The 27462-nt window shown below is 40.6% G+C and overlaps 1 protein-coding gene across 5 annotated transcripts; it reads left to right on the forward strand.

Moving 5' to 3' along the window:
* Window positions 1–274: 274 nt before the first annotated feature.
* On the forward strand, window positions 275–26311 carry nek1 (NIMA-related kinase 1). 5 transcript variants are annotated; one of them, XM_024258917.2, is made up of 37 exons: window positions 275–434; window positions 567–619; window positions 701–849; window positions 935–1031; window positions 1693–1790; window positions 1878–1961; window positions 2035–2102; window positions 2176–2262; window positions 2604–2658; window positions 4977–5177; window positions 5254–5326; window positions 7461–7573; window positions 7689–7754; window positions 7886–7939; window positions 8011–8058; window positions 9730–9810; window positions 9887–10065; window positions 10135–10242; window positions 10330–10432; window positions 13219–13305; window positions 14928–15011; window positions 15074–15151; window positions 15267–15362; window positions 16088–16252; window positions 16323–16370; window positions 16438–16663; window positions 16737–16856; window positions 16935–17102; window positions 18275–18388; window positions 18648–18753; window positions 18861–18931; window positions 19019–19242; window positions 19549–19706; window positions 20483–20805; window positions 21025–21158; window positions 21230–21362; window positions 25680–26311. In XM_024258917.2, exons 3-37 carry the CDS (start codon window positions 733–735, stop codon window positions 25706–25708), a joined length of 3996 nt encoding a protein of 1331 aa, XP_024114685.1. In that variant the 5' UTR covers window positions 275–434; window positions 567–619; window positions 701–732; the 3' UTR covers window positions 25709–26311. The 5 variants fall into 5 exon arrangements, with proteins under 5 accessions (XP_024114685.1, XP_024114681.1, XP_024114684.1 ...); XM_024258913.2 differs by lacking the exon at window positions 25680–26311 and adding an exon at window positions 23374–23659; XM_024258916.2 differs by lacking the exon at window positions 25680–26311 and adding an exon at window positions 21493–21664.
* Window positions 26312–27462: the final 1151 nt, after the last annotated feature.

Here is a 27462-nt window from a genome sequence, read left to right on the forward strand (position 1 = left end):
AAGGCAGAGGGAATCCTAATTTACATTTTCTGATGAAAGATTGAATAAACATGTAGCCTTTTTCAATTTTATATAAATTAAGACTAAATGTTTGTTGTTTGAACTGTAGACTTTATCTGATTAAATGGATAACAACAACTTAAAGTGTAAATAGTGTCCTTTTCAATGGGCTTTTACGGTGTATTTTATTATTATTATTTTTGTCCCTTTTCGCTTGCCATAACGGTTGCTAAGACAAATGTCCACAGCAACAGATCAAGCAAGGAGGCGGGTACATGTCAAGAAAGATGATGGACAGTTGTGATTGACCAATCCGTGACCGGGGATTTTGAAGCGGACCAATCAGAATGCAGGATGGGACAGCTAAAGGGGAGTCCGGGGCTGAAGCACAAAACAGAATTTCTGCTCGATAGCAGCGGAAAAAAAGACTAATGGTAAGCTCGGTTTCTGAAAATGTGTGACTTTAGCTAAACGCTTGCTTGTTTAAACGTTTCAGTTGATGTTTTGAGTTCTAACGGAGCCTTTATTTTACCACACATCTTCGGGGGGGGTTCATTTTGGTGTAGCTTGTGCCGTTAGCCATCTGGCAGCCGTGCCGCTGTCCGCCTCACCGTCTGAGGTTAGGAAGCGGCGGAATCCATCATCACTATGACTGAAACTTTGCTTTAAAATGTGAGAGTCGTTTCTGGTGACGTTTCAGACCCAGCATGTGGAGCAGGTCATTCCAGTGACATGGACAAGTACGAAAAGGTGAAAAAGATCGGGGAGGGCTCCTTTGGGAAGGCCATCCTAGTCAAATCTAAAGAGGATGGACGCCAGTATGTCATTAAGGAGATTGGGATCTCTGGGGTAACTTCCTTTAAAATAAAGACATTATCCTTAGCATGTGCTGTTGTGTGCTGATCCTACATGACATGACTGTTGTTTTTGGCAGATGTCAACCAAAGAGAGGCAGGAATCTCGGAAGGAGGTCTCTGTTCTCGCCAATATGAGCCACCCCAACATTGTCCAGTACAAGGAGTCATTTGAAGGTATGGACTGTTCACACCTGATCATGAGAGGAATATCAGGTTTATGGTATTTAAAGAACCAATCTAATGAAATTAGTGTTTTATCATGTTCTTGTAGCATTTTTCTGATGATGGAGGACATATTTAAAGAAAATTAAGCTCAAAACTGCATTTCTAAGTATTTATTTACCCAAATCGTTGTGAATCAGGAGCAGACTGTTGTATTAAGGTCGTATTTGTGACAGAAAAAACTTCATTTGGGCCTTAAGTTCCCTGCCCGCCCTATTCTGATGCACAGACAAACAGATCCAGGAAAGTCTTTGTTTTCATCGTCTGAGCTGGAATCTGGATCTAAGCTGTAAAGTTGGATAGATCTGATATTGCTGCCATTTTTGTTGCTCCAGTAATGTTAGCTGTGAGGGGCTGTAAGCTAGCGAGAGAGAGTTAAAATCAAGTAGATGATGGGAAATGTAGCCGGCCCACTCTGTGCTAGCAAAACTCAGTGGTGAATTTCTAATAAAGTCCTGCCGCTCTGCTGACATTATGACCTAGAAAACAAACTTTTTTTTTTTCTCTAAAATTTGGCTAATAACAACATATTGATAATAAAAGACTACTGGAAATACTTTGAAAATAGTTAAAAAGATGATTGGCGTGCGATGTACATTTTCTTGTATTCCAGAGGGCGGCTGTCTGTACATTGTGATGGACTACTGTGAAGGCGGAGACCTGTTCAAGAAGATCAACTCTCAGAAAGGAATGCTTTTCTCTGAGGAACAAGTAAAGCGTGATTCGATTCTTTATTTTTTGATCAAATCGAGCTTCCTGGACGTATGCTGATGCTGACCTTCTTCTCCCCCCTCAAAGATCTTGGATTGGTTTGTGCAGATTTGTTTGGCGCTCAAGCACGTACATGGACGCAAAATTCTCCACAGGGACATCAAGTCACAGGTAAAGCTTCCCACGTGCAGACCTCATTGGTTTAGTCAGAGCTCTACATTGTCCCTCTATTTCATGTGTGTAGAACATATTTCTGACTAAAGATGGGACGGTGCAGCTGGGAGACTTTGGGATTGCGAGAGTCCTGAACAGGTACGCGTTCTGGAAAGTTCTGCATGAATTAGAAAGATACGAGATTTAAAAACAGCGCCTCTCTCTTTTATAGCACCGTAGAGCTGGCGAGGACTTGCATTGGAACGCCATATTACTTATCACCAGAGATCTGTGAAAATAAACCATACAACAACAAAAGGTATGAGAAGCTTTGGATGTGTTTTGTCTCTGCTGTCTGTTCAATCAATGTTACATCATGTTGTACAGAGGCTGTTTGGCATCAGGTTTATGCCAGAACATGGTGTCCTCTTTATTGATGGAATCTGATCGTGTGCATCAGCATGAAAGAAGTATTGATTTCCTCTTGAGTTGTCTCTGTTTTAGCTTAACATGTAATCTGATTCTTTGTAGCTACAATGGATGAAGTAAATTTAGCAAGTCATTTTTTCTTGCATATTAAGTATCAGTGTCTTTATTGATTAAGATGTCTCTGTTCACATTCCCTGCCCCTCATGTTGATGCTCTGTCATCCCTCTACAGTGATATTTGGGCTCTTGGCTGTGTCCTGTATGAGATGTGCACTCTGAAGCATGCAGTAAGTACCAAAACGGCATGCTGGGTTTTTTTTGCTCATGTGTGTGGTGAATATATCTGCATAATTACTGTATTTTTCAGAGTACAAGTCGCCGGACCAAAAACTATAATAACTAGAAAAGTTCCATTACCTGCGATAATACTAGTGTGAATGCTTTTTGCTAAAGAAATTTAGTGTAATAGCTGAAGGGATTTGCTGAAAATTCTAAAGCTGTTTGGATGATGCTAAAACTGCCAAAGGACTTAAAGTTGCAGATATTGCACAAATAATTTGAAGAATTTCTTGAAAAATTGAAAAAATTCTGTAAAATGTAAAAATGCGTAAGGGTATGACATCAGAATTAGCTCAAAACCTCAGTAGATGCCAAATTAGCCAAAAAAGCTTGCACATTGCTAAAATACTAGCATAACTCAGAACTGGCCCACAAAACATCAGTAGACGCTAAGTTATCCAAAAACATTAGCACGTTGCTAAAATACTAGCTTAACTCAGAATCAACCCAAAAAACTTCATTAGATGCTGAATTATACAAAAATGTTAGCATGTTGCTAAAATACTAGCATAACTCAGAATTGGCCCACAAAACATCAGTAGAGGCCAAGTTATCCAAAAACATTAGCATGTTGCTAAAATACTAGCTTAACTGAGAATTAGCCTAAAAATTTCAGTAGATGCCAAATTAGTGAAAAAAGCTAGCACATTGCTAAAACACTAGCTTAACTCAGAATTAGCCCCCAAAACACCTGTAGATGCTAAATTATCCCAAAATGTTAGCACGTTCCTAAAATACTATCTTAACTCAGAATTAGCCCAAAAACATTAGTAGATGCCAAATCAGCCAAAAAAGCTAGCACATTGCTATAATACTAGCATAACTCTGAATTGGCCCACAGAACTCATTAGATGCTAAATTATCCAAAACGTTAGCATGTTGCTAAAATGTTAGCTAAGCTAAAATTAGCCTTTAAAACCTCAGTAGCATTAACGTTCTTAACATGCTGAACAATTTGATACCTAACTTGCATAATTTGCAGAAATTACACAAATATTTAAAGAATTATGTGAAAAAAAATGTGTAAAATAAAAAAGCGCTATAAAAAGTAAAAACATGAATCTCTTAAATGTGCTGAATTTTTTTTTTATTTAAAAAATTCGATTAATTTCCTACTCATTTTCAAGGAAGCTGAAAAATCCCACAAATTACATAAAATCTTAAAAATCTCAAAGTGTGATTGAGTTTTTACAAAGTTGTTTTTTTTTATCATACATGCTAGTAATCCTACAGCAGGAAAGACCTAGAATGAGGGAGACCGGGTCAAACTTTGAGGTCTATTTTTAAAATTTTGCAGCCAGATGGTTTGATCTGGTCCCGTCATAAAGAGAAAAAAAATATAAGGATGTTGAAACAAAAAAACTAGTTTCTAGCCCATTCCTCTAGTCAGTATGGTTCTTTACAGGAATGACTGCAATGTGCAATCCCGCCACTAGGGGGAGCAAAAGGAAAACCAAGACCAGGGTGACCAGGAGTTGTACATGGCTAGTGAAGGCTTTTTACTGTTGTCCAAGATGCGTAAAGAGCTACGCCATATTGGAATGGAATAAAAAGAATAAGACATGGCTTAGCAGACAGTAAAATGACCATAAAATGTTACATTTTAGTCAGTTTTTAAAAAGGAAAAAACTGATCATCACAAAAATAAGACCCAGATCATGGTATGCATATTTTTGTGCAACAAGTGAACGACAGTTCAAACTTTTCTATAAATAATGCATTGTTATATAGGAGACACAACGTTTACCTGATGCATGGTTGTGTTTTATTCAGATCTACACACAGACTAAGTTATGAAGACATGCCTGATAATTAGGCAGACACAGACGATTCGTGTTTCTCTTACAAAGGACTCCAGTTTCTACATGTCCAGGAAACTCGCTGTCAACTTCCATTGTTCTCATTTAACAGTCAACATTTTAGAAATATGTTGTAAAGTGCCACAAAAGGGTCGCACATTTGTGTTGCCGCAGGTCTACAACAGTAAACACATAATTTAGCTAACCGCAGTCAAAAAGTTGCACCGTTATTAGAAAATGCTGGGGGCCGCATTTTGTTTAATGACAGGAGCCTGCGGGCCGGTGCAAATTTGAACCCTTTTTTGTAAGATGCACACCTCCTCTGTTTCTTGTTTTGGTATTTGTTCTTGTATATCAAATCATCGTCACGAACATCACACATCATGTTTTCCTCCTATCGTTCATCCTCAGTGGTGAAAACCCTCACAGCGTCCTAACTCTGTGTGTTTGCTTGTTTTTCTGTTTAGTTTGAGGCTGGAAACATGAAGAACTTGGTTCTCAAGATCATCCGGGGCTCATACCCCCCCGTGTCCGTCCACTACTCCCAAGAACTGCGCTCCCTCCTGGCTCAGCTGTTCAAGCGGAACCCTCGAGAGAGGCCGTCCGTCAGCAGCATCCTGGAAAAGCCCTTCCTCTCCTGTAGGATAGAGAAGTTTCTTACACCACAGGTGCATTTTCTGGGTTTTCAATACATTTTTATGTCCATGAGTCTGGTTTAATATCTCTAAAAACCTTTTCTTGCAGATTCTTGCTCAGGAATTTCGCCATACTTTTATTCACAAACAGCCTAAACTGGTTGTGGCACAGGTGCCATCAGGTAAATCCACCCCATTTGTTCCAATCAGACCAGTTTAGAAGTTCACCAAAAGTCACAGCGTGATTTCATTGGTTAGTACTTAAGAAAAGACGCTTCCTGAAAGCCTCAAGCGAACAAATGAATAAGAAAAGAATCGCTGTCATTAAACAGGAAGACAACGGCCTGTTAAATGTGTGGTGCAGTTCCAGGGTGGAAAGGTTTCGAGGCTTGTGCTAGCTCAGGACTCCACACACCTAAATGTCAATATCTAAGTCAGTTTTTAGAAATCACAGATGAGTTTTGTCTGTAATGTTCATCAGAAACTGTTGAGCAAAATGGAAAAACAATCCAGGAAAATCCCATAGTGTTTTTTTTTTTGTTTTTTTTTGTATAAAGATACAGAAAATAAGGATTTATCCCCAAAACACGAACAAAAATTCAGTTCCTCACAGACCTCCTACTACTTCTTTAAGAAGATCTTCTATCCTCCACTGATTACCTGTATAATAGACACCTGTCCACAACCTTATACTGTCAGACTGCAACTTCCCCACTATGACCAAGACCAAAGAGCTGTCAAAGGACACCAGGGACAAGATTGTAGATCTGAACAAGACTGGAATGAACCGATCTACAATAAGTAGCAACTTGGAGAGAATAAATCAACTGTTGGAGCAAATACTAGAAAATGGAAGAAACTCAAGAACCCTAACAATGTCCCTCCACCTGGAGCTCTATGAAAGATCTCACCTGGTGGAGCAAATGATCTTGAGAATGGTGTGGAACGCTGGTCAATGACCTGGAGAGATCTGGGACCACAGCGACAACGGTTACTATTAGGGCTGTCAGATTTGTCGCGTTAAAAACGCGTTAATCTGACACGTGCTTGACGCCGACAATTTTTTTGACGCATTAATCGCGGATTTTCTCATACGTGTTTTTCCATACCGCGCGCGGGCGTCCCGTTCTTTAACTCACAGGCTGCTCTCACTAGATCACGGGCGGGTCTCCAACCCACGAGCTGCTAGCTAGAACCGGCCCGACACTAGGACCTGGAGAGCTCCTGCACCCTAACCCGGCTCCGGTTCACGTCCAGTACCACGTCTGGTGGTACCGGCTCGCGTCCGGCGCCGCGTCCCGAGAGCCCGACGTTCCGAACAGCAAGCGCACCGGGGGACGTTTTAAATGTTCTGGAGGTTTAAGCGTGACCCAACCCCAGCATAGCGGTCTGTCTGCCGGCATATTCATCCGTGAGCTCCGCTGGACACGTCGCTGCATCGAGCTGCAGCCAGAGAACGCGGCGGCAGTAACAGACTGTCAAACTATCCACAGTGTATCCCGCTTTTCTCAGTCTTTAATGTTTTAAAAAACAAAAGTTCATTGGAAATGATAAATCTCTATTTCATTTATTACTGTAGCTCAGCAGAGGAGGAAAAGATTTGGTCCTGACAAAAAATGAACATGAAAGTGTTATGGAAATGTTATTTTTGATGTTTTTTATTTTATTTTACTGAACGTAGATTGAAGTTTTGAATTTAAAATGCCCTTCACTTGCACTTGGGCTTTTGTTAGGCATTTTATGTTACAGCCTTTTATTGTTACGAAAGTTTATCTCAATACAATGTTACAAAATAAAGTATTTTTGATATAAACTATATATTTTACCATTCTTGTTTTCATAATTAATCTAGAACTGCTAATTTCCACGAAGCACACATTTTTTTTCCTTAATAATAGGCCACATTTTAATTTGCGATTAATCGCGAGTTAACTCAGGACAAAATGCGATTAATCGCGATTAAAATTTTTAATCGTCTGACAGCTCTAGTTACTATAGTAACAGACAGGGATTCAAATCCTGCAGACCTCCAAAGGTCCTTATGCTTAAACCAGCTTACCGTTCTCCAGAAACATCTGTATGATGCAGAGGAGGACTGGGAGAAGGTCACGTGATCAGATCAGACCTAACTAGAACTCTTTGGTATAAACGCCACTCGTCTATCATACGAATGAATTCTTTAAAAATCATTCAGTGTAATTGTTTTTTATTCTTTTTTACATTCTGTCTTATAGTGGAAGTTTTTCTTGTTGTTGACTGACAAACACTTTTTTTTGTCCCTTTGTACCATTACATTTGGTCTTGTTTATGCTGTAGCCCTAAAGATTACCAAACCAGCCTGCAAATATGGAGTGCCTTTAACCGCGAGGAAAGTTACGGATGCAGCCAGAAAGCCGTCAGACAGGAGGGCAGCTCTAAAACAGAAACCAGTTCGTATATTCTTCACTTCTTATGTGTTGAGCTAAATTGTGGCCTTCTCTGGTTTCGTTTCTTCCTGTAGGACGAATGTTTTAATTGAGACTCTTGTGTTCTTTTTATGCTCAGGCACCTCTCCCAGCAGCCCATCAGAGAAGAGGGAGTCAAGTGGAGGAGGAGAGGAAAAAGCAAGAGGTACTTGATATTAGAGACTGCCACTCCTGATCAGGGTTTCCCTTCATTTGCTGTCTGACTCCAGAATTCCCCTTCTCACCCGTCTGCTCTGTCAGAGCACTGAAGAGGATTTCTTCTGTCTCACTCTGCAGGAAAACATCAGAAAGAAAAGGATGGAGCTGATGGAGAAGAAACAGAAAGAGCAGGTCTTTCCACTGTTTCTTTTTTTTGGAAGCTTTCATAGTTTTTCCAGTCTACTGAAGGACGCGTCTTTCAGATGTTCCTGCTGAGAGGAGAGCAGATGAAGAGATGTGATAAAGAAAAGGTCAGCTTCTTAAGACCATCTGCCTCGGTTTTGTCATTAACTGTGTGAATGTTTAGTCAGCATTCACACAAAGTGATTCTCCTGCTCCTTTTTGTGCATTTTTCAGCGTGTAAAAACTCAATCACACTTTCAGCAAATTCAGAAATCTTGGTATCAAGACGTTCAGCTCGTTCAGGACATTACTGCTTGTATTTTTGGTATTTATAAATTTTATAGTTTTAGAAATATTAAGCAAAATATGCCCCATAGGAAATGAATGAGAGTCTTCAAATTTCATAATTTTAAGTAGATTTGCAACAAGCCTTTAAATATATTCATGGGCTCTGATTTAATCTTTTATAGCGATTTTCAAAAAAATTGGATTCACCTAATATTTTAGCAACATGCTAACACTTTTGTCTAATTTGTTATCTATTGGAGATTTTTGGGTGAATTTTGAGTTTAACCTGTTGCTAAAATAGAAGTTAAAGTTTTGGACTATTTTAGTTTATTGAGGAATTTTAGGCTATTTTGGAGTTTAGCTAGTACAGTATTTAAGAAATATGCTAACTTTTTGGGCTAATTTGGCCTCTACCTAGGGTTTTTTTATGCTAATTTGGAGTTTAGCTAATATTTTAGCAACACGCTAACGTTTTTGGCTAATTATCTATTGAGGCTTTTTTTTAGGCTAATTTAGAGTTTAGCTTCTATTTTAGGAACAAGCCAACGTTTTTGGGTAGTTTAGTTTACTGAGAATGTTTTGACTATTTTAGAGTTTAGCTAGTATTTAAGCAACTTTTCTAGTCTTTATCTGTGTTTCAGATGTAGTTTAATGCACTTCATTCAACTCCTATTTCCCCTCATTTGCACCATCACGCATTAACAGTCCAGTTTAATTGTATAAAATAGACTTTAGTACACTAAGTTTTAAACTCACATCTGTTCTACTTCTTGTTTTTTTTTCTTTTTTTATTCTCATGTGTGAGTTTCCTTCAGAAGTTGTATTCCTGGTATTGTTGCTCTGGAATTGGTTACTCTTTTTTATGACTCCCCTGACACTCCTGTTTATCATGTTCTTGAGAACCTAAAGCTCCATGGGGGCCGAACATTGTAGATATTGATCTGATCAGACTCTAGATGTCACATCTAAACACGCTTATTAGACTTAAACCAGGGCGGGCCCAAACTCTCTGCAGAGAGGAGACAAATGCAATGAGGGGAAAATCTAAAAACCAAAAATCTAATTAATTATTAAGCAAAAAATTATTGTAATGGATACTTTTCTTTACGTAGAATATTTTGAAATACATTTTTGACAAAATAACTGTTAAGGCCAGAGATAAAATCAAGAAAAAGTCTCTTTGGAGAAAACCTTTTGTCAATATTAAATCTGGATAAACATTTAAGATAACATATTATTTACTATTTAACTTTTTAACCGTTAACCCGATCCATGTAATTCCAGTAGATTCTGAAGGAGAAAAGCGGCTCAGAATCTACTGGAATTACATGGATCGGGTTAACGGTTAAAAAATGACAGTAAATCAAAGAACATAAACACAGGCTCCAGTGCTAAAGCGTTAATGCTCACTGAAAACTTCTGAATGAAAATCATGTGAACAGGAAAATAGCAGAAATCTTATTCAGAACACTTTCCCATCGATTCGAGGGATTGATTGTGATTTCTTTCAGATCAACCGAATAAATCAAGCCAGAGAGCAGGGCTGGAAACACGTCCTGAGTTCAAGTGGAGGCAGCAGTCCAGAGAAGAAGGTGGTCCAGCCCTTTACACGGTTTGCTTTTCGGAATTATTGCAAGCTTTAGGTGGTCAACGAGTTTTTGTTTCCAGTGTTTTGTGAGAGCTGGGAAGCGGCCTTCTGGTGCTGCCCCTCCTATTCCAAGCTGCCCTCCGGCTGCCGCCCCCAGCAAGAGCCCGCACGAGCAAAGCCACGCAGCTTCGGACCAAACGGCTAAAGCCCAGCATAAAGACGCCAGCCGGGTGTCCGCAGGGCCGTGCAGCCCCCTTCGGTACGACTCCGCCCTTCTTTCATCGAAACACAACAGAACTCTTAGTGTCGGGTCTCCGCTGTATCGCAGAGGAGAACCAGCAGGTCCAGTTCTGCCCAGCAGACGCTTCAACCACACTGCGATCAAGAGGGAGCTTCAGAGGCTGCAGAGCGTTTCCAAACAAGTGCACATCAGCCGGTAAGTGGGTGAAGATCTGAAGGAACCGTTGCATTGCCGCTGCTCTCCCCGGATGACTGACGGCTAAAATGCTGGTTAATGTTTCAGGCAGCGTGGTCACATGGCGGCTGAACGAGCCTTTCAGGTGGAAGAGTTCTTGCAGAGGAAGCGGGAGGCCATGCTCAACAAAGTCCGTGCTGAAGGCCAGCTGGTACGAGGCTTCACTGCACACAAACACGCCCTTCTGCTGCAAGGTTACTGCTAAAGGTCTTTCATCTCTCCATGGTGGCTCCAAACATAAAATAATCATGGAGACTGCTGATCCAGACATGTCAACCGTCTGAGTCAGCAGCTCCCCCTAACCAGAACCACCTAAAGAAAACTAATAAACAAAGCCTGTAAACTAAGACTACCAAGATCCAAACTAAAATAACAAAACCCAGCAGAGTAAGACTGCTGAGGACAAAGAGGGAAAAAGAATAAAATAAAAATAAAATAGCAATTTTAAAGTAAGGTTTACTTCATTAAAATTTATTTAATTTAGATGAGTTAAATTTATAAATTGATGTTTGAGGTTCACATAGATGATAAACTCTGTAGGTTTTTAAATCCTGTTGACCTGAAGACGTCTTGTTTGATCAACTCTACCTCCAGAATGAACAGATTTTATATGTAAAGAAAAACTTTGGTAAAAAGTTTGATCTTTTATGAGTTCAAAGCAAACATTAACTTATGCTGAACAACATTGGTTGCTAGCTGCTCTGAGATGATCCTGTTTGGCACAAAACGTCTTTTATTTTGAAAATAAGTAAAAAAAAAATCACATTTTGAGAGATGGTATGTTCTTTTTATATATTTTCTTTTGTCTGTGCCAAAAATAGACATGATTCATATTTGCCATTTAAAAAAAGAAGGTCATGAATGCAAATCCAAATTTCTTAAAGGCTAAAGTAAGACTATGCGGCTTCTAGGTTTTGATCAGTAGAAAATGAGCCAAAATGGCTCTTTTATTGTGAAAGGTTGCCGACCCCTGATCTAAACCACAACAGTCACGTTACAGAGTAATGAGCGTTATAAACCTTTAAAAAATCAAACATGTTGAAATTCATTCTGAATCACTGAGGTTAATGTCACTGAAAAACCTTTTAAAGCTGTCAGTTCCAGAACTCTAATCAAGTCCTTTCTGGGCCCTCTGCTCTGGTCCAGACCAGCTCTGTGGTTTCTACTTCTGCAGAGCAGAGTCCAATGTCCCTTTTTTCAGTTATGATAAATCGGCTAAAAAAAAAAAAGGTGATCCATCTTTAATTTTTGATGATTTGCTTGGTTTCATTTGTGCAGCATCAGTTCAGGTTAGTTTAGACCTCTGGGACAAATGCAGTGGATCCAGGCGGTACAGAACAGTGGAACATGTTTACATATCCACATGTGCACAACAGTACTGAGCAGGTCTAAACATCATTGGTCCTGGACTCCAGGCTCCTTCACGTGTTTGTTGGTGAACTTTGGTCCGGTCTTACACAAACACAAAATAGACTATATGTATGTGTGTGTACACTCTTATTGATACACATGTTTAACAAACATGTAGCACAGTCTGGACAAATGATCCTGTCTAATCTGGGACTGAGTAGCTAAAATGACTAAACAGTTAGTTTTATTGAGATTGACTTTTTTTTATAAACAAGTTATACTTTATCATTAAAACAATACCTGTTCAAAATTATTGTCGTTTTGTAAATAACTGATTTGGTACAGGTTTTTTTTTTTTCTGTGTTTCTGGCGACATCATGTCTGGTATTTGAGTACCGCCTGTTCCTTCTTACTGCTGTTAGTGAATCTGCCTCATTAGGATTAATGAGATGTGCTACATGTATTCAGCCCAAACAAATATTATTCCAAAAACTGTTTTGGTAACACTTGAGATGTTAATGTATGGAGTGGTTTTTGTGCCACCATATTGCAAGCAAAAGTCACAGTTTTTAGATCAAATTTTTCAAAATATTTGAGGTGAAAAACTTTTTTTTTTCCTGCAAAAACTATTTTTGCATTTTCAAACTTTTTTTTTCTTAAAAAAACATTTTTGCGAACAACCGTTTTTATCTGCGTAGTGCCTCATCTCACTTTTCACCCTATCTTTGGCTTTGTGTTCATCTTTTCTTTCAGCGTTTACGTTTGTACCATCCCAGACAGCCTGCTGATTGGTCTAGATTCTATCCAATCAGGTGTCTCTGCCTCACATTGTGATGCTAGGGGACCGAAGTGGACTTTCTATCGTTGCTGTTCAGTCGGAATTCTACAGTCTTCAACCATTCTGGCCCGTTTCTCTGTGCAGAACCCAAAAAGAACAACATGTAAACAAAAGTAAACAATATTCATGAAAAAATGCAACTTTCTCTTAATATTTTAACGTTGTATTCATGAAAAAACTACAGCTCATTCAAACGTAACGCTGAGAGAAAAAGTTGAAGGCAAAGCCAAAGATAGTGAAAGTGAGATGAGGCACTATGCAACAAAAAAACGTTTGTTCGCAAAAATGTTTTTTTAAGAAAAAAAAAAAGTTTGCAAATGCAAAAATATTGTTTGCAAGCAAAAAAAAGTTTTTCAAAGCAAATATTAAATATTTTATTAGCAACACTTTACATTTTGTTTGCAATTTTGATCTCAAAACTGTGACTTTTGCTTGCAATATTGTGGCACAAAAATTCGCTCCATATTAATGAATCTTACTAAGTATATTAAATAAACCTTAGTTGGCCTATTGTGCTAATAAATGCCTAAATAACAGCCTATAAACACATTAATATTGTTTGTTAATGTGTTAATAAAGCTTGTCGAGGAATCTTATTATAAAGTGTTACCAATGTTTTTGATTCAGCATGAAGGTTGGTTAGCGTTTGTGAGCTTCAGGGAGCTTCACTCATACGTGGCCCCAGCTTGTGACTTTGGTGGCAGCTGGATTCAAGCTTCTAAAATCTGGTTGAATTAAACGGTAAACAGGGAGCACGCCAAAACCTGGCTGCCATCAATGGAAGCCGGTCCGGTGCAGTTGGATGCAGGCGACCGAGAGTCAACAAAGAGGAGGAGGTAGGAACGCAGAGAAGCCCAGACTCACTCACAGCATGTCTGGCTTTGCAAACCTCGTTTGTCTTCCATGCTCATCACGGGTAAATCCACCGGTGCAGTGTCACGCTCTTCACTGTGAGATGTTCCCAGTAACCACCATCATCATTCCAGTTATCGTTTCCCCTTAAAGTCCCACTCCGATCATCTTCTGATCTATTTTAAAGTGTTCCCAGTGGTCTTCTAATGATGCTTATTACTGTTTTTATCCAAAAATAAAAATCTGTCTTTTTCTAGGACATTGTTTTTGCAGAGCAGCAGGAGGAATTCACCTCTGACTGTTAGTGCAGAGTAATCCCGCCCCCATTCCTGTCACTCATAAGGGAGAGCTCTCTAGCTTACAGCCCCTCACAACCCCAACTTAACATTAGCGCTGCAACAAAAATCAGAGCTATCCATCTGTACAGTTTAGATCAGTGATGTGCGGTGAGGTTCACGGCTGGTGAGGCACTGATGTCATCAGTCAGATTTACAGACATATGAACCTACAGAGCAGCTTATTCACCATTTGATTGACAACAGTTAAAGTCTGTTATTTAAAAATTCCTTTCAGTATTTGTCTTCTGTTTACAAACTGTAGCAGAGAAAAAAAATCCCCAAGATTGTTATTATTGACTAACTTTTACTTCTGAATGAAGTCTGTGCTACTCCTCCTGAAGAAACAGATGAATGTTTTGTTTGTAGAAGTCTTCCTTTTCTTTCTTCAGTGTTAAAGTCTCTCTGTCTCAGTAGAGATCAGTGACGTGTCTAAACAAATTCTTGAGTTTAGGGGTATAAAAACAAAATCCTCCATTTAGAAATTGATGCTAAACAGTATTATAGAGTAACTGGACGGCTGCGATTGACTTGCTGCCGCTAAATCTATTTTTCGTTACCATGGTGTCTCATTCTCTGGGCTCACTAGTGCCCTCTTCCTTGTGGCATGCGTACTGCAGTGCGGCAGGCGGACTGTCTGACGCACCTAGTGTTTTTTTTTTGTTTTGTTTTTTTAAAGAGGATGAAAAGACTAAATGAATCACAAACTGGCATCAATGTAATCGTACAGAAGGCGAGAGATAAGCAAATGAGGTAATTTTAAAAGAAAGCGTCTTTTACAATGATGAAAGACCGAAGAAGAACCGTTGAAAACCCTCACAGAAAAAGGTAATCCTAGAAAAGATGCGTCTAAAAACTATTTGAAAAAGATCCAGATTCCAGTTCAGATGAGGAAAACAAAGACGTTCATGGATCCACATGGAGCTTGTGGTCTGCTGTTGTATTTTCTACTTCACAGCTACAAGTTTTTCCAACTGCATTTTTCCCTACTCCCGATTCACAACAATTTGAATAAAGAAATACTTAGAAATTAAATTTTAGTCTCCATTTTTTTTATATATTTGTCCTACATCATTAGAAAAATGCTACTGAACCAGGTTTCATCGGAGTGGGTCTTTACATATTCAAATGCATTTTTTACCTTTGTTTGTAAATGTGTCTTTTTTTTATCCCCATGAATGTTTTAATGTGCTAACCAAGCTTTGCATGCTTTTGTTCTTTTAACTTCTTCTTTTTCTGTGAGTTTGTAATATGTTGGGTTTCGTTCTCAGGAATATCTGACCAGACTTCGGCAGATCCGCTTGCAGAACTTCAACGAGCGTCAGCAGATCAAAGCTCGACTCCGGGGAGAGAAGGTAAATCCCCACATTGAAAACTGTAAAGAGGATTCTGAAGTTTGACCACTTGTGCTCTTCAGTATGACAGTGACGGCTCCGATAGCCAGGAGTCCAGCGAGGAGGCGGAGCTTAGGAGAAAGAAGATCGAAGCTTTAAAAGTGAGTCTGCAAGAATCACAAAGACATCAGATTGTAATCTGCTGGATTATTTAATAACTGGGGTCAGATTTGATCTGTTAGACTCATTTTCCATCCTGTTGGTGTCGTGTGTCAGGCTCAGGCAAACGCCCGAGCCGCCGTACTGAAAGAGCAGCTGGAGAAGAAGAGGCGAGAAGCATACGACAGAGAAAAGAGAGCCTGGGAAGACCATGTAAGCCTTCATCTTCCTTCCATCCCCGTCAATAGAAATGCAAAGCCTTGATGTTACTCTAAATCGTGTCAAAGTCAAGGCCCAGGGGCCGGATGCAGCCCTCCAGATCATTTTATTTTATTGTTATCTTGCATTTATTTTTAACTTGACAAAATATATTTTTAGGAAAGTAAAATATTGAAAGTTATTTAAGGTTTAAGTTGATTTATTCTGGAATAATATTTCTGACTTTTATTATTCATAATTATGTTAGAAAGTTATGGTTTTAATTTTTTTTAAATTGCATTATGCTAGGTTTTTGGAATATTTTTATATTAACTAAGATGTTTTTAGGGTTTAGCTAATATTTCAGCTACATGCTAGCCGTTTTGGATATTTTTTTTTTTTTTTTCACTAATTTGGCATTTAGCTCATATTTTAGCTGGCTATCAGCTTCAGCGTTTTTATCCATCAATTTTAGCATCTTCAACTGTCAGCACTAGCATCTTCAGCAGCCAAATTCAGATTACATCATTCACACTAGCATTATCACAGGTAATGTTATCTATCTGGTTCATATTTATGTTAAAAAGTTACAGTTTTAAAGTTTTAACAATGTAGTTTTAGAGTGTTCAATAAATGTTTATCCTGTTCGGCCCGTGACCTAAGGTGTGTTTTGGATTTTGACCCCTTGTGTGATTGAGTCTGACACCTCTGCTCTAAAAACACAAACTGTGCTGTGAAAGCTTGCTACCAAAGGGCTGAAGGTGGGCGTGGTAGCAGGAGGTGCAGCAGGAGGTGCAGCAGTCTCATCCACCCCTGACTCTGACTCCAAGGCTCCAGCCCCGTCTGCATCCAAGCCATCCAGCCCAGCTATATCTATGACCGCCGCCCTCAAGAACATCGGAGCAGTCAGTACTTAACATCTGACTTTAACTGATAGCGTATACATCTGTTGCACTTTAACATGTGCTTTTACAGATCACTTCCCCTAAAGAAACCTTAAGTGAGCCGGCTGCAGCAATCCAGGTTGGTTTGAATGTTTTTTCCCCTCAAGCTGACGATGTAATGAAATAACATCGTTGTTCTTGAACAGAACGAGGAACAGATGATTCTGCAGAGACTCAATCAGAACCTGAAACCTCAGAGCCCGCAGGAGGAGTCTGTCCCGACCCCTCCAGAACCAGGTCCAGCCCTGCAGCAGAACCAGGCGGAGAAACTGCCCTCCTCAGACGGAGATCGCAGGAAGTGGGAGGCGGCCGAGCTGCCTGCACTTCCTTTATCTCAACAAACCTTAGAGGAGACACATCCCACAGAACCAGGTGAGTTCAGGCTCAAAATCCTCTTTCTTCACAAATAAGGAATATTCACTTTCCAACAACGTTCCCGTTCCAGCCTCTCCTCCAGAAGACAGAGCTTCCTCTGGTGCCGACAGGAAGCGGTGGGACGCTGGTCTTCCACTGGTCCTTCCTGCAGCCCAGCACACGCTAGAGGAGACGTGCTTCACTACCATTGGTCAGGGTCTTCCTCGCCGTGGTTCCTCTGTAGTCTGTAGCTGCAGAAACGCTCATCTTTGCTTTTTCTCTGAGACAGACCACACTGGGGGGGAAGTCATACAGATGGGGGGCCTGCTGGAAGAAGCTCACAGGAAGGAGTGGGGCACCAGTCCAGTGGGGCGGGTGCTGAGAGTGCTTCAGGAGGCGGAGCTTCAACCTCTCAGCCAGAAGATGGAGTCTGACATCATGCATGAGGACGGAGCTGGTTGGTTATTTTATTTACTGTACAGTGTTCCCTCGTTTCCCTTGGGGGAAACTACCAGCTGAAGGTCAGATAACGTAGGATTACAGATGTCTTAGGGGATGGATGGATGGAGGGAAGGAAGGAGGGAGGGATTTGATCTTTATTTGTCATTGTCCCAGGTTTAATGAAATTAAGTGCTTCTTTGTCATACATTCATACCTTAAAGCAGCCAAAAACTTACTAATAAATAATGCATAAAAAGTGTTAAATTAAATAATTTTGCTGCTAAATAAAATGTAAAGTTCCACTCACACACTTTCTAGACTTTTCTCAGACAGACATGAACAATTTCACATTTTCCTCTTTTGTTTAAACTCTCAAAGTTCAAATCTTCACAGAAGAATAAGTTCAGTTGAATCAATGAATGAAATGGTTTATTTTAAGCAATCAGGTAATCTTACATAAAATAGACACATAATCATTACCTAATCAATCACATCCAGAAGTAGATTGCTTGTAAGGGATCGGGAGGAAGCAAACTTGTATAATCCCACCCCAACTCGACCTTTGAATTTTCTTTACATGAATTATCAACATCCGGTTCAGAAATCAAATCTTTATACCCTACGGTCGTAGATTCAGGTTATTAAGGATCCTTAAGATCAGTGATGTAATTAAATTTCAAATATCCACAGTATTATTTTTCATTGAAGTTGTCTTAGATTTATTCAAACACAAGTCATTTACATTAATCGGTACCCAAAATCTAAAATGTGTTCACATGATTATCAAAAAAAATCGTTTACATAAATTGGGTATAAAAAAAATTTGTGCAGATAGTTTTCATTAAAGATCAGTCATAAATCACACTTTAGGGGGAAAAAATCAAAATCAATAAGTTCATAGAATGAAAACAAAGATCTGATTGTGATGAAGATTTGTCACTCTGACAAACTGCGTGAACAGATCACACGGCGAGGAAGATTGACAAGATCAACAGCCAATCAGGATGCAGAATGGACTTCATAAAAAAGAAATGAAAAAAGAATGCAAAGTTGTGCTGAATCTGCAAAACAGCACGACAACGAAAGGTTCACTGCATATATCGAGGGAACACTGAGGTGGATTCTCTGGGATTGTTGTGTTGCACTTTTGTTAGAGACCTCACAGATTGTTTTGCCGATTATCCTCAGATGAGCACGACCAGGATAAAGCGGCAGAGATCACAGAGATGTCCACTGAAGTAGTAATGTCTGCCGAGGATCGGAGTCAGGCTGCAGAACCCCCCGACCTCCATGAGACCCAAGGTCAGAATGTTCAGGACAGAATCGGTAAAAATGTTTCTAAAGACCCACTCCAGTTAATAAAAATCTGTTTTTGAACATGTTCTTGTGACATTTTCTAATGATGGAGGACGTATATAAGGAAAATAGAGCTCGAAATGAAAATGTTCTAGAAAACGACAGGCTAAAATCAGGATACATGTAGTTAAAAAGCACTGGAAACGCTTTGAAAATGGATTATATGAAAAGGAAGCACAGTCTAAAATAGCCTCCATTCCTCCAGGTCCAGTGGATCTGGAGTCTGTGGTTCTGGAGGAGGGTCCTAAACCAGAACCATCTGGTCCAGTCAATGTGCAGCGAGCGTGGGAGCAGGAAGCCCAACAGCTCAGGTGCAAACTATTGTTGGTACTCTCACATTTCTAGGCACTTCTGATTCTCTGACTGAAAAGTCACTATTCACATTTCCTGCCCTGTCGCCATTTTTTTCTTTCTTTAGGCCACTGGATGCTGTTTCAAGGCCGGCCGACACGGCTGAGAATGGTTCAGAAAAACCCCCTGAACCGTCCGGTGAGAGTAACAACGGCCGAGCCGCGGCGTCTTCTCTCCCTGTAATTATAATCTTAATGAAATCTGCCCCTCCCCCTCTCACCGCAGGTTCACTGCCACAGCAGGAGGAGGAGCCTCTGTTCGTGAAGTTCTGCTCTCCGGTCCACCGGCGCACCGCTGCCCTAGCTGCCCTCTCTGCTCAGTCCTCCATGGAGGAGTCGTCCTCCTCTCTGGCCTCTCGCTCCCGATCCGTGTCCCCCCTGCGCTCCAAGCAGCAGAACGCCCTCCTCATCGGACTCTCCACCGGCATGTTCGATGCCAACAACCCCAAGGTGATGAGGGGCACTTTGGAATTGCTTTGGACATGTTAACACCGGAGCTCCAGTGTTTATGCTCTTTGATTTACTGTCATTTTATCATTGTTAACATGATAATTCCAGTAGATTGTGAAGGAGAAAAGCGGCTTTTCTCCTTCACAAGTTAATAAGCTACATTATGTTAAAGACGTGGGTATGTGGGTTTCTTTTTTAGGAAATATTGCTTAGAGACCAGTGACTTTATGCAGATATTCTCTTTTCTGGTGTGTCTTCATTTGTGTAATTGTTTGTCATCAGGTGTTGTTTTCTCTGCGTTGTCAGATGCTGCGGACGTGCTCTCTGCCAGACCTGGGTCGACTCTTCAGCTCTCAGCAGGAGGTGGCGGTGGCGAGCACGGCGGACGTTGTCCCGGACAACAACCTGGAGCTGGAAGACTTAGAAGATGCAGCGAAAGAGGAGGAGCAGTCAGAGGCTGAAGAGTGAGGCTTCCCCAGACAATGAAAACGCCTGATTGTGTTCAGTTATTTGTAGGGATGTAATGATTCTTCGTGAATTAGTAAAAGAAGCGATTCTAACTCATCCAGAAAAAAGCAGGAAATAAAAAAAATCAGGTAATCTCGGCTTTTGCCTAAATTTAGAGCGATTACATTTCTTCATGCAGGTTTGCTGAGCGCGCACTCTTCTAAGTGTGGGCACGCCTGTGAGTGTGTGGGCGCCTTTTGCGTGGGCACGCCTGTAAGTGGGCGTGCACCCGTTAGTGTGTGCTTTTCTGCAAGTGTGTGCACACCTGTGAGTGTGCAGGCGCTTTTATGTGTGTGCGCGTAGCGGAGGAGCTGCGTGCTCTTTAGCCCCTCCCCCTCCGCTGAGCTGGTGCGGAGCCGTCCATCACATGGAGCACAACATGAACGAGTATGAAAGGATTTGTGATCATTTCAGTATTATGTAGAATTGTTTATTTGTATTGAATCATTTCTGTTAGTCGGAAAATACAGTTTAATGTAAGAGGCAAAAAGAAAACAAACTTGACCCTAAAATACCTTTAATTCATTGTGTTGAAATAAAATTTGAAAAAAATTGAAATCTTGACTTTAAAACTGAATTGAATTGTGGCGTGACTGAATCATTACATCTCTAGTTATTAGCATGTACTGAGCAAGGACTCATCTACAGTCACACTTTAGAAAACTTTGTTTATTTTTAAAGGTCTCTCCCTTGTGTTGAAAGCTGAGTGATGAGACCGCTCTCTGCTCTGCAGTGCATATGAAGACGAGGACCTGCAGGACATCAGGGCCTCCATGGAGAGGTTGCTGCAGGAGGAGGCTGACATGGCGGCAGGAGACCTGAACGGAAACCCCGCAGGAGACGCAGAGATGGATCCTAACAACCGCATGGCTGTAGACGAGGATGAGGACGAGGACGACGAGGATGAGGATGAAGAGGAGGATGAAGAAGACGAGGAGGATGAGGAATGCTCTAATGGTAGTCCTGGAGATGAGGAGGCAGGAGAGCTGCTGTCGAACGGCGTGGGAGAAGGGCGCTACAGAAATAACAAGCAGCTGAATGAAGAATGGCATTCAGGTAGGAGGGTTCATTTACTTTAGACTTCATCACATCATCTCATCCATCTAGCTTTTCTACACATCATCTGAGGTCTGTGGTACAGAAGAGGATCCACCAGTTATCAATCTGTAAAACGATCACGATTGTTAGTCAAGAGCTCAGCCGTGTAATCAGATTACCCAGAGAACTGCCCTATAACCCTGTTAACTAGTCGGTGGTTCACCTGCTCCTCTGTAGATGGCAGCGAGGAGGATCAGGGAGGAGAATCTGAGCATCACGACAGCATCTTCAGTCGGCTGGAAGAGCTGCGCTTCAACCTGGAGCAGCAGATGGGCTTTGAGAAGTTCATTGAAGCTTACAACAAGATTAAGGTTTGAATTATTCATGACCTCGCTGTAACATGTTGAAGTGATGCCATGTGACTGTTCTTTTTCTCTCTAAGGCTATTCACGAGGACGAGGATGAAAATATTGAGCTGGGCTCCAGTTTGGTTCTGAGCATCCTCGGAACCGAGCACCAGCATCTGTACCCCAACATCCTCCACCTGGTGATGGCAGATGGTGCATACCAAGAAGGTGAGCGTGCGTTTGCTGCAGGTCCTGATCCTGGTTTGATTTGAGGTTTAGATTCACATTACACTGTGGATCAGGGCAGAAATCTAAGTTTCTGTTTGAGTCTTTTTCCTCTGATGTCTTGTTTCTCCAGATTTTTTAGGAGGAAATCTTCAAATGCTGGTGTGACTTTAAACATCTTCATGTGTGAGTCAGTTGGGTCTTAAAAAAAACTTAATCTTTTAGACCAGTGGTCCTCAACCGCTGCCTGTCCGTGGATCCCTTACCACCGGGCCGCAGAAGAACTAATAAATTGTACACATTTTTTTTCTGAGATGGAAATCTTTTATTTTGAAAATCAACCAGATTTTCTCTATTAGCTTGAGCGCTACAAGCAGTCTGACGGCGTGTAACACAAGAAAAGTTGCATGTGGAACCTTCCTTTGCAAATTTACGGGATACGTTTTTAACCAAATCTTCACACTCACTTTGGATATTCCTCTTTAACATCTGATTAATTTTCTCTTCATTTTCTTTTTTATTTACTTTTTTCTTTTTTTCTTATTTTCTGCAATAATTTGCTGCAGTATTTCACCATGTCACCGTTTACGTTTTACGATGCACATGGATCTGAATTGGACTGGTTAACAGACAACACGTTCTCATTCCAAAGTCCTTCTTTTTTCTCTTTTTGTTCTTTTAAATCTTATTCCCAAATCATCACATATTCACGTTTGGTTCAGGACCCCTCTGCGTCACCCCCCAACCCCAACCCATCGTTTTTTTGACGTGCTGGCTGTTCGTAAAACTAAGGGTTCACAACCCTCAGGACGCAGCACCAGAAGCAACCAGTATCGGCACCCCAACCCGGCACCAGATTCAACCAAACGCCAATATCCGACAACTTAGGAGTGAGGACGTGCTGTCAGGGAAGCAAGAGAGCGCAGACAGAGAGAGAGATCCGGAAAACTTAATCAAGATGATGCAAACATCTAAAGCAGGGGTGTCCGATTCAATCACACAGGGAGCAAAAATCCAAAACACCCCTTAGGTCGCAGACCGAACAGGATAAACATTTATTGAACACTCTAAGACTATATTTTTATAACTTTAAAACCATAACTTATTAACATAATTATGAACTAGATACTGTATATAGCATTACCTGTGATAATGTTAGTGTGAATGCTGTAAGCTGAATTTGGCCGCTGAAGATGCTAGTGCTGATAGCTGAAGATGCTGAAATTGATGGCTAAAAATGCTAAAGCTAATGGCAGCTAAAATATTAACTAAATGCCAAATTAGCCTAAAAAACTAAAACAATAAAACCTAGGTTAGTCAAAACAGCTAGCATGTAGCTAAAGAAATAGCTAAACACCATAATAGCCTAAAAAGCAGAAAAAAGCCTAAATTGACCAAAACAGCTAGCATGTAGCTGAAATATTATCTAAACTCCAAAACGGCCTTAAATTTTAAAACTAACTTTTTGATATAATTCTGAATTATTAAAAAGACAGGAATATTATTCCAGAATAAATCAACTTAAACCTTAAATAACTTTCAATATTTTACCCTCCATAAAAATATATTTTGTAAAAACTACACAAGTTATAAATAAGCGCAAGATAACATCGGGTTATTAATCACAATAAAATAAAATGATCTGGAGGGCCGGATCCGGCCCCCGGGCCTTGACTTTGACATGCGCTTTAGATATCTGACATTATGGTGTAAGTGATGCAGCCAGAATCAAAATCTACATTTCTGTAAACTAGATTTTAAAAAACTAGCAGCGTTTTCTCTATTGATACATAAGTAGTTCTTAGCAAACATGTATCGGTTGCACATTTCTTGTGTCTCTGGTGGAGTAATTAGGTTTGCATGTTTGTGGAAGCGTTAGTCTGAAGTTGCAGCAGGAATAGAATCGGGGAGGAGAGCGTTTTCCCTCAGGACCGGAGCAGCCTTGAGATGTTTCTCACACAACAGCTCTCGTCTGACACTTCTTTTGTTTTCTATTTTTGTTGTCTCTCTGCAGAAATGAGGCACGTGTCAGATATCTCCCCCAGCTTTTCTTTCCACTTCTGTGACACGTTTCATGCCGCTCTTCTTCTCCTGTATGTGGAGATGTCTCTGCAGCAGTTTTCAGAACATCTGTGGTCATTCTACAGAATCCCTGCAGGATTACGGATCAGGATTCAACTTCCTTCATTTGTCTTTTTCTGAACACATGGAGGAGGAAAAAATGGAAATATTTCAAGTTCATTGCATCGGCTCTGTCTTGATCTGATATCTAGAACAAACTAAAAAAATATTATTTTTAATTATTCTTCTCGTTGTACTGTTTTGTCTTGTGTGTTTCAAAGGTTTGTGTCATCTATGGATGCAACTATTTACTTTTCCCATGATTCAGTTCAAACGCTGATTTCTGGGTCACAGTTTTGTGTCTTGTCAATGTATTTATTTATTTTATTTTCATAGCACACAACAATAAATAACTTAATATTCTCTACTTTGGTGAAAATGAAATAGGACAGAAAGAAGTAAACTTATTATCTCGGCCCCATTTAACCAAACCAATCAAACTATTTTAAACAAATGTATCTCTTTGTAATGCAAAATAAATACACCAAATGGTTGGTAAAAGCAACAAAACCTGACTGATAAAAACTAAACAACTGTATGTATACGATTTCTGTTTTACAAAACAACGACCAAAAATTCCGAAAACTATTTTTGCTAATGCGTAACAATGAAGAAAACATTGGTTATCTTAAACTAAGGCCGATGTAATAAAACAATAAATAAGGAATCCTTCCTTACACATATTTGACACTTTACATGTTAACAGTAGGATGATAACAATTCACCTTTTGGTTTACGACTTACAGTTTGGTTCAATGTGAGAAAAGGTTTAGTTTAAAGCTCCAAAATGTGGCATCACTAACATTGATCGCAGTGATGAACTGGCAGTCATCTGTGAGCTGGGCCACCATGTTCCTCTGGACAGAAACCTGCACCTGTGCACGTGCTCCGTTCAACCTGCACCTGTGCACGTGCTCCGTTCAACCTGCCGCTGTGCACGTGCTCCGTTCAACCTGCCGCTGTGCACGTGCTCCGTTCAGACCAACCTAAAGGGAAAACTATCAATCCTTTCATCTGACGTGGGAAATCTATTGAAACAAAGACTCAATGTTTGAGTCATCAGTCTCCGTTTAACCATATTTCCTGTCTCCAAGGGAGATCCTAATTCACCTCACTTAGTTTACTCAAGAATGCGTTAAAGTCCCAATCTGTTCATCTATTTAAAAATCATTCTCAGTGGATTTTCAATGAGGATTTTGTCGTTTTTAGCCAAAATATTTAAACTGTAGTTTTCACGGATATAGTTTCAGCAGAAGTTCATCAGAAATTTACCTCTCAATTGTGGACTTTTAATATGGAGTAAGCCTAGACTAATTTCCCATCATCTCTTTGTTTACATTCTCTCCCACTAGCTTACAGCTCCTCACAACTCCAAGCTAACATTAGGGATATCAGAGCCATCCGGCCGTACAGTTCTGATCCAGATTCCAGCTCAGACGAGGAAAACAAAGACGTTCATGGATCTATTTGTCTGACAGTGGATGATCAGAGTGGAGCAGAGAGCTGGTGGCCCGCTAGCTACAAGCGTTTCCATTAGCATTTTTTTCATCTGCTCTCAGCAACAATTTAAATAAAGAAATACAGAAAAATACAATTTTGACCTTTTTTTAAAATATGCTCTCCATCATCAGAAAAATGCCACAAGAACATTTGAACCCTTTAACACCTGAGTCGTCGCTGGTGACGCTTAAAGGGTCACCAAACAGGACAGTTGGAGGCTGACTGCATTCTAAATTCAACTGCAATTCCTTGTTTCAACCTATAAGTGGCAGCACACAGACAGTTTTTGACTATATTTTTATGAATTAAAGAAGTTTATTTTAATTTGTCAAAAATTTGGCAACAACCAACAGACGGTTCTTTCAAAGCCCCGTTTATAGAAGTCAACAGCCAAAACAAGGTTGGTTTAGTGTTTGGTTACCCTACTAAATCTATAATAAGACAAATATATTTACAAACATTTATTTTTCTCACATCAAATTAGGATTTACCCAAATGCTCTCATCCTTCTAACTCTATTATTAATGTTTAGGTTTTTTTTGTGAAGCTCTAAGATGGTTTCTATACATATTTGGTTCAAATAATTCTGAAACTTTCTCTGATCAAAGTGTTGGATCTTCTCCTTTAGGTTGACTGCGTAATGTTTCCATCAGGAGAGCCGATCTGTTCTAACGGAACGTTCTGGATGTTCTCTTTCAGACAATGACGAGGAATGTTTTGGTGAGTGAAGCTGCTGGCAGCTGTGGACGTCCCGTGTCTTCCTGCACCAGTCGGTGGCCCGGAGGGATCTATGCATGCCGTGTGGCAGCCTCACATGGAACAGTGTTTCAGGCACACTTGCATGATGTTCACTGATGCACTTCAGACTGTATTTCACTTCAGGACGAGCACCGTTTCCCCTGTTAGCCCCGTTCATTTCTAAGCCTCAGTGACAGTCCCATGAGGCCTGCGCCTTCAAGGCCCTTTTTTCTGTTTTGTTTTCTGTGGGCTCAGTCGGACCAACGGTTCGTTTTGCCGGCACTCTCTCAGCTGTGCCCGGCTCAGTCGTGACATCTGCAGAGAAACCAGGATTTACTCAAAAACCGTTGAACCTCCTTTTGTTACCAGAGTTTTCTCCAGACCAGAACCGAGATCTACAGCGTTTTTCACATTTCTACCGTCTCCTGTTAGTCTCTGTAGCAGAATGTGAGCCCGGCTGGATCCAAATCAACGTCTTCATGGAACATCTCTTTGAATAGATGCTACAAAGATTTCTTATTTTATTCTAAATTAAAACTTGCAAATGTTTGTATGGAATAAAGAAAATCAATAAAAACTGAAGGTTTTTCTGTTTTGTGTCCCAGAATTTCTATTTTTTTCTCTTAAAGTCCCCCCCATGACAATATAGCAGATGAATGCTGTTCGATTCTTCTGCAGATCCATTTCTTTCATCAGGTTGTCAACAATAAAAAGCTAAAAGTAGAAAGCTCTAAACCAGCTCTGATTCGATCATGCTGATCATCGCTCTGTGGGAAGCCCCGCCCCCTGACTGCATGGGATCTTCTGTCTCGAGAAAGCCAAGCTGCTGTTAGAAAAATGATTGTAATTCCAAGGACAGCAAAGAAGGCAACAAACCCTTCAGAGGAGGACCCACATTTTTTCACACACTCACACTCTGACCTTCCATAACGACTGAGAGTTATTTGGAATTTTTTCCTTGATTTGTTTATGATATCAGAAGGAGAAAACGTGGCCCTCATTCGGCTGTTATCAGTCAGCTTTAAACTCCAGTCTGGTTTCGGCGATAGTTTAAAAAGTTTACTTGTAAATCACATTTTGTGGATTTGGAGAAGGCGTTCGACCGCGCCCCCCATGGTGTCCTGTGGAGGGTGCTCTGGGACTATGGGGTCTGGGGAGCCTTACTGAGAGCTGTCCGGTCTCTGTATGACCGGAGCAGGAGCTTGGTTCTCATAGCCGGCAGTAAGTCAGACCTGTTCCCGGTGCATGTTGGACTCCGGCAGGGCTGCCTTTTATCACCGGTTCTGTTCATAGTCTTTATGGACAGAATTTCTAGGTACAGCCAGAGACCAGAGGGGATCTGGTTTGGGGACCACAGGATTTCATCTCTGCTCTTTGCAGATGATGTTGTTCTGTGGCTTCATCAAGCCAGGACCTCCAGCATGTATTGGAGCGGTTTGCAGCCGAGTGTGAAGCGACCGGGATGAGGGTCAGCACCGCTAAGTCTTCTCTTCTCCAGTGTGCCCCGGAGAAGACCCAGGACACGCTGGAGAGACTACGTCTCCCGGCTGGCCTGGGAACGCCTCGGGGTTGCCCTAGAGAAGCTGGAGGAAGTGGAAAGGGAGAGGGAAGTCTGGGTATCTTAAGTTAGACTGAACCCAGTCCGGATGAGCACAAGAAGATGGATGGAACATCTGGTAGTTAGTATAAAAAAGTGTACTGTCTCACTTTTTGTGTACTGAGTGTAATTAAAAACATTTTGCTC

Source organism: Oryzias melastigma, linkage group LG4, assembly GCF_002922805.2.
Source record: "Oryzias melastigma strain HK-1 linkage group LG4, ASM292280v2, whole genome shotgun sequence".
Taxonomy (NCBI): domain Eukaryota; kingdom Metazoa; phylum Chordata; class Actinopteri; order Beloniformes; family Adrianichthyidae; genus Oryzias; species Oryzias melastigma.